The sequence below is a fragment of the Serinus canaria genome, chromosome 2 (assembly GCF_022539315.1).
Source record: "Serinus canaria isolate serCan28SL12 chromosome 2, serCan2020, whole genome shotgun sequence".
Taxonomy (NCBI): Eukaryota; Metazoa; Chordata; class Aves; order Passeriformes; family Fringillidae; genus Serinus; species Serinus canaria.
Window position 1 is genome coordinate 20,282,434 of NC_066315.1, and position 12,181 is coordinate 20,294,614.

The window sequence follows — 12,181 nt, forward strand, 5'->3', positions numbered from 1 at the left end:
ATGTCAGACATATGTACCTGAGAAACTCAGAGAAAAATATCTGCAAATTTCTTAGCCAGAAAGGTCTTCACTGCTGCAAAAGATACACTGAATTTAATGTAGTGAGCAATATTGGCTATTTCAGTATGAAAAATTAACCCCCACAGGACAATTTAATTTCACTCGGTGACTTGACAAAATGCATCCACCTGCCTTTATATATCTGGTGTATCAGCTAGTAGAACTAGTGTGCTGTTATTTCATTTGAATTTATCTTAGAAGAGCCAATGCAAAGGAGCCAAATCTTTACAAATCTTTCTGTGATTTTGGAAAAAAACTGCCTTTCAAAATTATTTCATTCATAAAGTACAAATGAAATTTCTTACTTTATTCTTTCTTTGTACCAAGCATAAATTAGACAAGAATAGAGGAATAGTTTCAAATTTTACAAGTGAGTTTCAGTCATTTATTAAGTGTAAATGAACTACAGCTATGCTGTACAATCTCGTAGTAATTTTGGAAAAAAAGGGAGGAAAGAAATCCAGCTGAAATTGCCCTTCACATTTCCTCTCATTTTTCTTGGCTTTATTATGAAGACAAATCTCATGGTATTTTCTGCAAGAGCAAAGCACCACTTAAAAAGATAGGAGAAACTCATTCACACAATACAGTCTCTGCAGTTGTGTTATCAATATAAAACATAAAACATTCAAATAATGATATTAAGTTGGATTTTTTCATCTGTTTATTCTTTTCATTTACTTTGCCTTTATCAGTAGCCATCAAACAGCAGAGAATTCAGTTCCATATTTATTAAAAAAAAAAAGTGTATTCTTTGTCACTTACATGAAGGGGAGAAAAGATCAAGAGGACTGTCATGAAAAGCAGTTTGAGTAAAAAGTGGCCTTTATTCCTTATCCTCTGCAATATGCTTTGTTTAATTGCCATATCTATAAATTGTCAATCCAATGTAACATCTCCTCTGCAGTTCTTATGCACTTTCTAAAGGTCTGAAATTTCCAGAGATCCTTTAGATCTTTTTTCTTCAGAATGTCATAGACATCAGAGAATACCTAGAAAACTTAAACATCTCAGTAAATCTCTAAAACATTTCACTATCAAAGCACTGTTTTGTGTCCCACTCTTTTACTGGCCTGAATCATGGACACAGTGCCCAGTTATCAGCCCATTTATCAGAGAGGTGGAGGATAGTAAGCAAAGCTGTCCTAAACTGAGTGATGAAGTGGAATAAAACCAGGAATGCATTCTTTCAAAATTTATTTGGAAACTATTTTATTTTCTAGTTTATTTATGGCTTTTTTAGTCATATGCCTTGTTCACGTTTCTGTGTCTCCTCCTGCCAGCCTCTTTTTTAAGGAAGAAGACTTATTAGATCAACAAACCATGTATCATCTCCACATTCTAATTAAACACTGAAATGTTATTGTGTAATATATAGATTGTTTATTGATATAGTCTCCTGTTCACAATTGATAAAAAACACTCAAAGACATAGAATAAGACTGTATGTAAAGGTTTATTTGTTTTGAAAAATTCAAGTTGAAGCCATGAACAAAGGACAAGTCTTTTCATTTCACTTACAATACTATCACAAGGAAGACATTTGTGTTAAGGATATAAGACAAGGGCAGCAATGGGGGCAAACAATTCATGTAAATCTCTGTTTATTCCAAACATCACTTAAGTAACTGTGTGCATGCTTCAGAACAGTATGGTGAGGTACTCTCAAAGTACAGGAACTAGGGCTGAATGCTCTGCAAAGAGTAATCAGTGTAAGTCTTGACTCTGTATGTGATGCTGTCACATATTCCTGAATAAGTAACCTATAACTTTTAAATCCAAATTCCCACTAGTTCTGTTATTTTCCTTGCTTGCTTAATTACCTATTTTGCACAGTACAAAGTCAATAAACACCTGAGAGTATTTATTGAGGAGCATACAGCAATAGTTCCTAATCTTTCCCAAAGGAGTAACTGCCAATTTTGCTTCATAGTAAAAGTTACATGCACCTAAGAGAGACTAAGGTTTCCTTTAGTTCAGCTGTATTTTTTTCAGCTTAACCATTTAGTTTGGCTGTGTTATCCCATCAGACAACACTGTGTTCCTTTTTTTCTTCGTTGCTGGTAGCATCACTTCCCTTGTCCCCTGCACTTGGGGCATGGCTGGATTCCAGCTGCCTGCTGCTCCGCCTCACCTCTCCTCCAGTTCCACTTCCAGGTTTGATCTTGAAACAGAAATAAATCATAAAGCCCACCCCCAATAAAATTATGAGGACCAGGGTAAGTAGTATCCATATATTCAGGTGACCACTGGCTTTGGCATCTGTAAACAAATAAAAAGCAAATAAAAAATGAATGAGCTGCTGCCACAAAGAAATATATTATTGAAAACTATAATTTCTTCCTTAATTACCAGGTGGAAAATCTATTATAATTTCTCTGTGTCAGACTTCCTCACAGATATTACCAAAAGAAGGATCTTACAAAAGGAGGATCAGAGAGGGGGTGATCAATCTGCCAAATAATTTGATTATTTTGGGGTTCCCTGAGGGTCTTGCAGCTACTGATAAATTAGGCTGGGAAAGAATTCAATGGCAACTAATTAAATAAATCTCATATTAAAAAAAAAATTAAAATTAAATAAATAGTATTAAATTTAAGCACATATCTTTGAAATTAATTGGAAGGGGAAAAAAATCCTACCTTCCACGTTTCCAGCCGCTTTAAGAATAGCTGTCAAAGAAAAAGACAAATGTTTAGTCAAAATCTAGAAAGGTCACATTTTCTTCCTGACAGTTTCATATTAGTAAAAGGTCTGGTAACCTGCACATCATGTTTACTTCTGGAAACACATCTGCTAAATTAGGAGAGCTGAAAAGGCACGAAAGATTTTTTAACCCCATATTCCCTAGAATAAAACTGCAGTGTTTTGCATAATAAATCCCCCCTCTTGCTTCTTTTGTAACAACCAGAATATCTCCAAGCTCAGTAGTAGTGGTTCCTGACTGTTTCAAGGGGACTCTTCTCCCGATTAAGTAACCTTGCCCTTTCCACCGGCTCTGTTTGTTGCGGAGTCTAGGAAAACCTGATCAACTGCCGAGGAGCTTTTCTGTATCCCACACAACTCTTTTGAGACCCAGCAGGTCTCAATCTACCATAATTTATTTGCATCTATAATTACACGTATAAACTCAAGCTTTCTTGTGCAGCATTGCCGGGCTGTGCACAGAGGGCGCCGTCTGCAAGGCTTTTCCCGGCCGGCTGGGGGGGAGCTGCCGGATGATGCTGGGTGATGCTGGGTGATGCTGGGAGCTACTGGGTGATGGTGGGTGATGCTGGGTGATGCTGGGAGCTGCTGGGTGATGCTGAGAGATGCTGGGTGATACTGGGAGCTGCTGGGTGATGCTGGGTGATGCTGGGAGCTGCTGGGTGATGCTGGGTGATGTTGGGTGATGCTGGGAGCTGCTGGGTGATGCTGGGTGATGTTGGGTGATGCTGGGAGCTGTCGGGTGATGCTGGGTGATGCTGGGTGATGCTGGGAGCTGCTGGGTGATGCTGAGTGATGCTGGGTGATACTGGGAGCTGCTGGGTGATGCTGGGAGCTGCTGGGTGATGCTGGGTGATGCTGGGAGCTGTCGGGTGATGCTGGGTGATGGCCACGGCTCTGCCCGTGGGCAGCGGGAGTCCAGGGATGCTCCAGGAGCCGGGCTGCTGCAGCAGGGCCAGGGCAATGCATTGGGCTCTGTGTATTTGTCAGCATGAAGGAGAAGCAGCTGCTAAATTTATCTCTGGAAAAGGCGCAGATTTGGCTGTGATGAAATAAACACCAGGTTGTGCTGAAAAGCCGTTCTGCTGGGAAGGAGGTGTCAGGGAATAAATACCCTCTATACCCTGGCATTGCACATCAGGGCTACTCACAGTGAAACCCAACAAATAAAGGGTGGTAATAGTGAGTTTCTGCTTTCTGATATCTGGTAGCAGAGAACTGCCATTCAGTAGTGTCTGTTGCCTGCAAAGAAAACTAGGCTTTGTCCTAAAAGCAGATTTTTCCTTTTGAGGACGTGCTCTGAACAATGCTGTGCCTGCTGCTTCCCCCACCAGCTGCAGGTTTGCTTTGGTGAGGGAAAGGACTGGACCTCAGAAACATCCTGAACCTTGGGGTTGTGAAACAGGGCAGGAAATTGGACTTTTTTTTGCAGAATTAACAGTTAAACTCCAAAATACCACATGCTTGCTTGGCTCACAATATTCTGATATTTCTACTTCCTGACTAAAGCAGATGGTGCTCAGTTATACAGAAATACAATATTAAAAAAAAACAAAAAAAAAGCTAACCAAAACACTTCTACTCTTTTCAAAGGTCACTATAGGCTCTCTGAATTGCACTTCCACTCCTATTTAAATACAATTGCTTCATCCATCTCTTGCTGGAACAGCATGTATCATAGTACAGCAAGAGGAAGAGTAGCAAATTATTGATGCCACTCTTGTTCCATAAAAAGAAAATAAGAATTTCAGTAGAAAAAAAATGTGTTTATGTTGGAGTGGAACAAAAAAATAAAGAAATTTGGAATTTTTTCAGGAAATATTTATGTAAGAAAATAAAGTGTAAGAAAATCTGAGGTTATGAAGCAAGAAATCATAAACACGGCAAACAAAAAAAATACACTTGTATTATTTTTGTCCGAACATTGAAACATTTCTGCCAGTCTTTTGCAAAACTCATGTAGTGCTATTACTATTGAAATAAAACCATAAAAGGATAGAGTGAATATTAAAGAAGTCACTTACTCTTTGGTTTCTTACAAATGAAGCCCTTTTGGGAAGAGCAGGGCAGGACACTCCAGTAGCCCGTGGCTGCAGACAGCTCCACGCAGAAATCCAGCTCGTCCCCCAGGGGCTGCCCCTCAGCCCAATTGACAAAGTCTAAGGCACTGTTGTCTTGCCAAAGCAGCTGCCCTGATGTGGCAAATGTTAGTAACAATATTAATAGATCCACAGGAAAGGTCTTCACCTCAGTGAATATTGACATAATATTACTTTCTCCAGCCTATAAAGCTACACTACTTCCTTCAGAAATTCCATCTGTGGTTGGTTTTTTTTTTGATGCATTTTATCTCATTTGATTCTTGTCTCAAAAAGAATATAATTGCTTTCCCAAATTATGATTTGCAGATTTATCAGTTATATTAATATCACAGTTTTAATTTATATTTCTCCATATGTTCGCCTAGGATATTAAAATTTCAAACTGAAAAAAGTTAAATTCAGAATTTTTGTTAAAAATTTCTTAATTATTATTTCATCAGCACTCAATGAAAATCAAACAACTTTTACTGTAATGCTAATTATACTTTTAGTTAAAATTAAAACCTTTTTTTTATAAACTCTAAAAAAAAAAAATTGATGTTTCAATGGGTTGAAAAGAATCCCTTTCTGACTCCTTGTAGTCTGATAACAGTGTTTTTTTCCAGATTCATGTTTTCTACTGCATGCTTTAGCAAGCAGCCTAATTTTCTCCATACAGAGTCACAGAGGATATTGATGCTGGTCCCACAGGTCCCAATGAGTCTTCCCCAACCAAGAGATGAGAGCCAGTCAGGACTTTTTCCCCAACAGGAAAAGCTTTCTCAGAGACCAGGAATAGGAGACAACCTCTGAGAGGACTCAGGTCTGAACTCCAACTCTACTTCAATTGGTTGCTTAAAACCTATTAATTTTATTAATTTCCCCCCATTAATAAAGTCTGTTTATGATTATTTAGAGAACTTAAAATAGTTACCATTTACATTTCTGTATATTCCTATCCAGAAGCCACTTGTCTTGCTTGCATATAAATCTGCATGTTCAATTAAAAAGTTTGATTCATACAGATCTTCTACAGAAGCCAACATACCACCTACAAAATAAACAGTGGAAGACGATTGGAGATATCTCCAACATAGTTGCAGCTTTTGAGACAGGTTAAGCTTAATCAAAAAACCTCTCCCACTGATAGGGAGTAAAGAATTTAAATAGAGACCACAAGGTAGTGTCCAACTGAAGGGGAGCAGCACAGACAGTGAGAGATCTCATCTGAAGTGAAAGACACACAGGCACACAGAAGATGATGATTTTTAAACACCAGACAAGGTGCGCTGTGTTTTCAAGTGACTGGATGTTATTGTTCATAGGAATTATGAGTGATGATTTATTTGTTCCTCATGGTTTGACAGAATGTTAGGCAGCATGAAATGCTGTGCCACAAAAAAATCTGCAGTTCAAACCAATGTATGAATTTTTGTGGCAGTGGTGGTAGCGTAAGAGGGCTAAGAGGATCTAAAAAGGTAAAACAAAGCATCCATTTATTTTCTCTTTCCTGGCCTCCTGAGACATGGATGAGATAGCTGATGACTCAGCAGCAAAGGTGAGAGAGTGCCAAGGTACTGCTCCTGGCCTTGGCCAGGAACAGATGTCTCCAAGGAGAAGGAGGGAAGCATTTTCCCTCCCGGGCTCTGCAGTCTGGAGGGAGCCTTGCTGATAGAGCAGGAGCTACCAGGCAGCACTAGCAACCCCTCTTGGATCAACCCCTTTTTACACACAGCCCGTGCCAAAAATGAGTGATTGTTATTATGGTATTTACTTTGCCTATTGTGTAGAGAAATATATGGAAAAGAAGGGATAAAGCCAGAAAGAAGTGGGTTTTTTCTAATCACATAAAATTTAAGATTTTACTAAAAAGAGAGATTTTGTGAATGAAGAATTATAACAAAAAACAAGCACAGATGGAAAAATAGAACAAGGAAATCACCTTAAATGCAACATAACTGAAAAGCACATAACAGTAAAAAATAAATTATACATTTATTCCTTATTTTTAATATTTTTAGATTTTGCATTATTACTTTTCAAGATTTTTTCAAGACTTCTTCTTAATGTCAAGATTGAAGTTCTATATTTGGGTACAAGTAATAATTACCTGATTGAATGCACTGAGTCACAGACTGAGCCCAGCTCATTTCATTGGCATTGAAGTTATAGCAGTGGCTTCGGAAAGGAATCCAAGAGATGTGATCAGATTCAGGACATTGTCCAATATCCTGGGGGGGATCAGAAGGAACTACATCTAAAAGACATGAGATATTATAAATGTTTTCATTCAGTTAGGATGGCAGTTCTTCATACATGAAATTACTTCTCTTAAAAGTGTTTAAGTATTCTTTGGCACACAGAGCCAAAGAATACTTTCTCTTTAAGTATTCTTTGGCACACAGAGCTTATCAGTGTCAGGAGTGATAATGAGGATCAGGACTGGTCAGCTGTGAGAGTATGACTTAGTGTGAATCTGTGATCTTCTCTGTTACTAACTAAATCAAACTTGGGCTGTTTCAAGGATACTTAAGTGTTTAAGAATATTGGTTCTAGTTTGTTTTGTTATAATCAACAAATTTATATAAATAAAAAGAAGCATTAAAAAGCATAAAAAACACCCCTAAAAAACTCCCAAACTTAAAAAGTTCAAATAAGTTTTATTTAAATCAAATATCATATAATAGATATTTCCCGTTTGATACTTTCCTCAAGATAACAATCCAAATTTCTGAACATCTTTATATCTGACAAAGCATAGAGTAATCTGAGGCTCATTGATAATTTATGAACTAACCCCTCATTTTCCTACAAGCAATGACATTATGAAAAGGCAACATTTGCACTTAGTACTTGTGGTTTTAAAACAAAAGTTGCAAATTAACAGCTATGAAGTTCAAAGCTTGGCCCAAAAAAGAAAAGAAAAAACAACCAACCAATTAAAAAACCCACAAAATCCCCAACCCAAAACAAAAACAAAACAAAAACAAACCCAAAAACCCCCAAATAAACTCTGAGTTCCCATTAAGTGTGTGTCACTAGAGCTAACAGATGTTATTCAGATACAAATGAGAAAGCAAAAAACCCAGTCCCATGCTGAGGTTTGCCTGTAGTTTTACTGTAGTATTCTTCCCATACAAACCCTATGAACTTTTTGGGGCCCAATAACCAACTCTTCTTTTATCAGACACAACTCTTTATCCTATATCCACTTTTTGGAATCCAATAGCAATGAAGTAACAAGCAGTGTGGGAATGATGTGTTTATATTGAAGAAACGAAATTTATTTTATACTCAGTGGAATCCATTGATTACAGACCTTCCCATAAAACTTCTGTCAGCCAAACACTTTACATTCTAGACTCAATGTGAGATGCCTGATGTTCCCACAACCTCTATGATCTGCCTGCTCCCATGGCAGCTATCACTACAGTCCAGAAAAGTGGCAAGATCTTGGCTGGTGAATGCCAGCTCCATCAAAATAACACATTTTCATGCAAAATAAAGATATTGACCACACATACCCAGCCTTATTATCTTGATGTATACTTAGAAATTTGTAGTTCAGGCAGAGTGGATAAAGCAAGGTTTCTGCCATAAAACCAAAAGTCATTGCCATTGCTTACCCTCAGATTTTTTGCAGACAGAAAAATGTTTCTCATTACAAGGTGCTGTTTTCCATCTCCCAGAGAGTGCTAGATAGACACAGGCTATTTTCTGTTTTGGTTCTCCATAGTCCCACTTAGAAAAACTTACTTTCCTTTTATTGGTCCATCTATAATATCCATAATTCTGAAATTGAAACAGACATTTGACATAACTTTTGTCAAGTCTTATCTGCTGTTTCACCTAAATGCAGTCATACAGGAGAACATTTTCAAAGTGTTACAGGCAGCTCAGTTTGTGTATCTGTGCTAGCACTGTTAAAATACTGATTGAATCAGGACTCAACAACATAAAAACCAGACACAGCAGGATGGCTCCCATGTTGGAACAGCCCATGGAAGTGTTTCAAAGGCTAAATAACGCTCCCTGAGGACTCAGTCCCTTGTCAGACAATGTTGTAAGGTGGAATCACCATCCAAGAGTCAGAAGAATCAGATCTCCATGAAAAGCAGGAAGACCATAAGAACACGAAACCAGCGGAAAGCTCAGGTGGAAATGGATCTCAGAGTTGGCTATCAGACAAAGACTCTAAGCTCCAGCAGTTTTGAGGAGAAACATTTAGGAGCAAACTGCAGCCATCACTATCAGGAACCAGAGAAAATTATTACTTTGTGAGAAGCAAAAGGGAAATATGCCGAGCAGGAATTCTTGAGTCTTTGTTTAGTCTTTCTCCCTCCTCCCTTTTTTCCTTTCCATGAAGAATCAGAAGAATTACAAGGAGAAGTGAAAAGACACAGACAATATATTGCTGCCATTCAAAAGAGGGGGATAAGGTGTGATCTCACTGCAGTGTCTAGCTGTGTCAAGAGAGATGCCAGGTGCACAAGGTCATACTGAGCTTAGCATCATCAGGGCAAGGTCACTCCCTGCCTGGGGAAAAGGAGGAACCACAAAGCTTAACTCTGCAAGATCAAGGATGGCTTGTTTATAAGTACCAGGGGAATGTCTGGTGATTCAAGCTTGATCAAAATTGGATTATAGCTGCTTTCTAAATCATATTGCTATGACTAAAACCAGCCAACTTTCATATCAAGTGGACTTAAATACTGTTATTTTGGTTTGGGTAGAGATGCCCTGTGGGCTTTTGCAAGTGGAAGGATTTATTTTAAGGTTGGTGACTACCCATCACTTATGATCACCTATGTGAGCATTTTTGCTGGTGGAGGCAGAGATGACACTGTTAGAATAGTGGAAATATGTATTGTTCAGCAACAAATTCATTTTATCAGACAATTTTTTAGCCTTCTTAGGGGCTTTATCAGAATGTTGCTGCAGCATATAAGTGGAAATGGTATTTTTACACAATATTTATTATAACTATCCCTAGGGATACTGAGTTTCAGACGTGTTTTGCTGTGTTATATATCAATGTGGAATAAGAATTAGTAAAAACAATGAATAGTTAACATGACTATTACTGATGAAAAAGCTCATTTTTATTATCAAGTTGGTTTAGTCAGATCAAAGAACAATGAAATAGAAACATGATAATTAAGTGCATTTAACAACTGCATATTCAGTGGGGAAGCTGAAGCTCAATTTGTCACTCAGTCACAGAGCTAATAAGGAGGAGCTGGATCTCAGTATTCACTACTTCTGGTGCAGTACAGCTTTTACTGATTTTAACCTTTGGGACCCAGCAGGTATAACAAAGTGTGTGGTTGAAGGTGTGTGGTTTGGCTATGAACCCTTCTGAACCAAAACGTAATGGAAAAGCTACAGCTGCCAATGATCATGGGGCACTAGCCCTGCTGACCATCTTGCACTCTTTGGGCAGGGGTCACCTCTCCTAAAAATGGCCATCTGAAAGTTTAGCAGGTGTTTTTACCTAAGTTTCCAAGATTCCTACAGAACTAGTAAAGAGAGTCCAGCACCACCAAAGGTTCTCATCCTTCTCCATTGCCTTAAATGGAGTTTGATTTAAGATCGATGAAGTCAAAAGATGTGAGACTGTCCATCATTCCTGGGTTTCTAAATCTGTCCATGCTACAAATCTCCTGCTAATAGTAGCAGTATTTAACTTTATCAACTATTAATTTTTTTAATCTTACCACATTGCTGTTGAGCCCAATCCATAAGGGCTCTCCATACTGCACTGCCTGCAGCAGCAAGAATATATTACTGTAATAATCAAAAATGCTGGCAAGCTCTGAAGATTTCTCCTTGCATGCTTTTCTTGCTTCTTCCCAATTCATTTTAGAAGGAATTATTAAATAGCTGCTGTTGCCATATTGGACAAAATTGAAATCTGGAGCACTTGTTGGGTGGAACAGTTCAGGCTCTGTAGGAAAGAGGTACAAATTTGAAAGGAAGAGGAGAAAACAGTGAAAATTTATGAGCTGCTGGATAGCAGAATTACTTTTGAGTAACAGATGCATATAACATGGCAGCACAAGCATCAAATAACAGCATTTCTTACATAAAACCAAAGAGATTTATTTTAATGGCAATTTGGAATTATTTTAAACTACAGTGTAAAAACACATTCAAGGGTTAGAGAGAGGCAGAACATGAGCTGTGTGTATCTATAGACACAGACTGTCCAGATGAAATGATGTCAATACTGGTTCCATCATGATCCTCCTCCCAAAGCTCTCCCTGTCCCCCCACCACAGTGCAGGTGAAGTTTTTCCCAGGCATGACCACAGGACAAGATCTTCACACTTCAGTCTCAAAATAATTTCTTTCTACAGAAATTTTATGACCATGCTGCTATGTGTTTCCCTCATAGGATGAAGTGAAGAAGGAAACTGTGTTTGTACCTATAATTATATATGCAGAAGTAGAAGGCAAGGACCTAGAGGAAGTGATGGGGGCAGAAGAAAAGACATAAACTTTGTGTTCAGTCATTGTTGAGGACCCCCTGGCAAATTTTTTTTGCTGGTGCCATCTTTGTGCAGCTTTCTGCACTTGCATGGGACAGAGCTGTGAATCATCTGACCCAGCTGTGGCTTCTTCCTCTATTTTGACTTGCTGCTCAGCAGTTCCCTGTTTTTGTTCCTGCAGACTCTGCAGTGTAGCTGTGCTCCGGATGTGTCTCCCACCCTAAGGCTCCATGAAGAAAACTGGAACTTTTGCCCTTCTGAGTATTGCTGTTCTTGTGATATGAAGGCCTTGCTAGATAGAGACTGATGGGCAAACCCATCAGTTTAATTGGCCTTGGTTGACCCCAGCTGGAGGTCACTGAGGGATTTGTCTTTTTGTATTGTATTTGCAAATTAACTGCATTCAGCACCTATATCTGTGATAGCTGGGTAAAGCACAGATTGCTACACATTTCTGTTAGTAGAGCAAACAGGCATTTTGAAGGCAGAGACCTTCTAGGAACCTGGTTTGGGCATTTTTCTTATGATTAAGAAGATGAATCCTGTCTTCAAAGTGTCGACGTGCCAGGCAGTGATTTAAGTGTGGATGTCTGCAGGGTAGGTGAGGTCAGCTTCTCTGAGTTGTGATGGTTGCATCGTCCCATAAATGTTTTGCAACAAAAGCAAAAAGAAAAAGTGAAAAATAAAACTTACCGCTGTCCATCTGGCAAATATAGCTTTTATTATGCTGGCAGTCAGTATTTGCCCATAATCCTGCATCATCTGCAGACCTTCTTGTCATTGCAATACAATCAGTCTGGGGAAAAAATGAAAAGTAGAATTGTTGCTGATAAAATGCAAAAT

The 12,181-nt window shown here is 38.6% G+C and overlaps 1 protein-coding gene across 1 annotated transcript in view; it reads right to left on the bottom strand.

Annotated features, from left to right (window-relative positions):
• Nucleotides 1–1,497: 1,497 nt before the first annotated feature.
• The window catches only part of LOC103813100 (macrophage mannose receptor 1-like), a 33,010-nt gene continuing 22,326 nt past the window's right edge, over nucleotides 1,498–12,181 (bottom strand). Inside the window, exons 22-29 of the mRNA XM_018909366.3 lie at nucleotides 12,032–12,134; nucleotides 10,565–10,794; nucleotides 8,474–8,639; nucleotides 6,958–7,104; nucleotides 5,782–5,898; nucleotides 4,791–4,958; nucleotides 2,703–2,732; nucleotides 1,498–2,322 (exon numbers count right to left, since the gene is read on the bottom strand). Of these exons, the coding sequence (XP_018764911.2) occupies nucleotides 2,087–2,322; nucleotides 2,703–2,732; nucleotides 4,791–4,958; nucleotides 5,782–5,898; nucleotides 6,958–7,104; nucleotides 8,474–8,639; nucleotides 10,565–10,794; nucleotides 12,032–12,134 (1,197 nt within the window). The 3' untranslated portion in view covers nucleotides 1,498–2,086. The remainder of the gene's footprint in view (nucleotides 2,323–2,702; nucleotides 2,733–4,790; nucleotides 4,959–5,781; nucleotides 5,899–6,957; nucleotides 7,105–8,473; nucleotides 8,640–10,564; nucleotides 10,795–12,031; nucleotides 12,135–12,181) is intronic.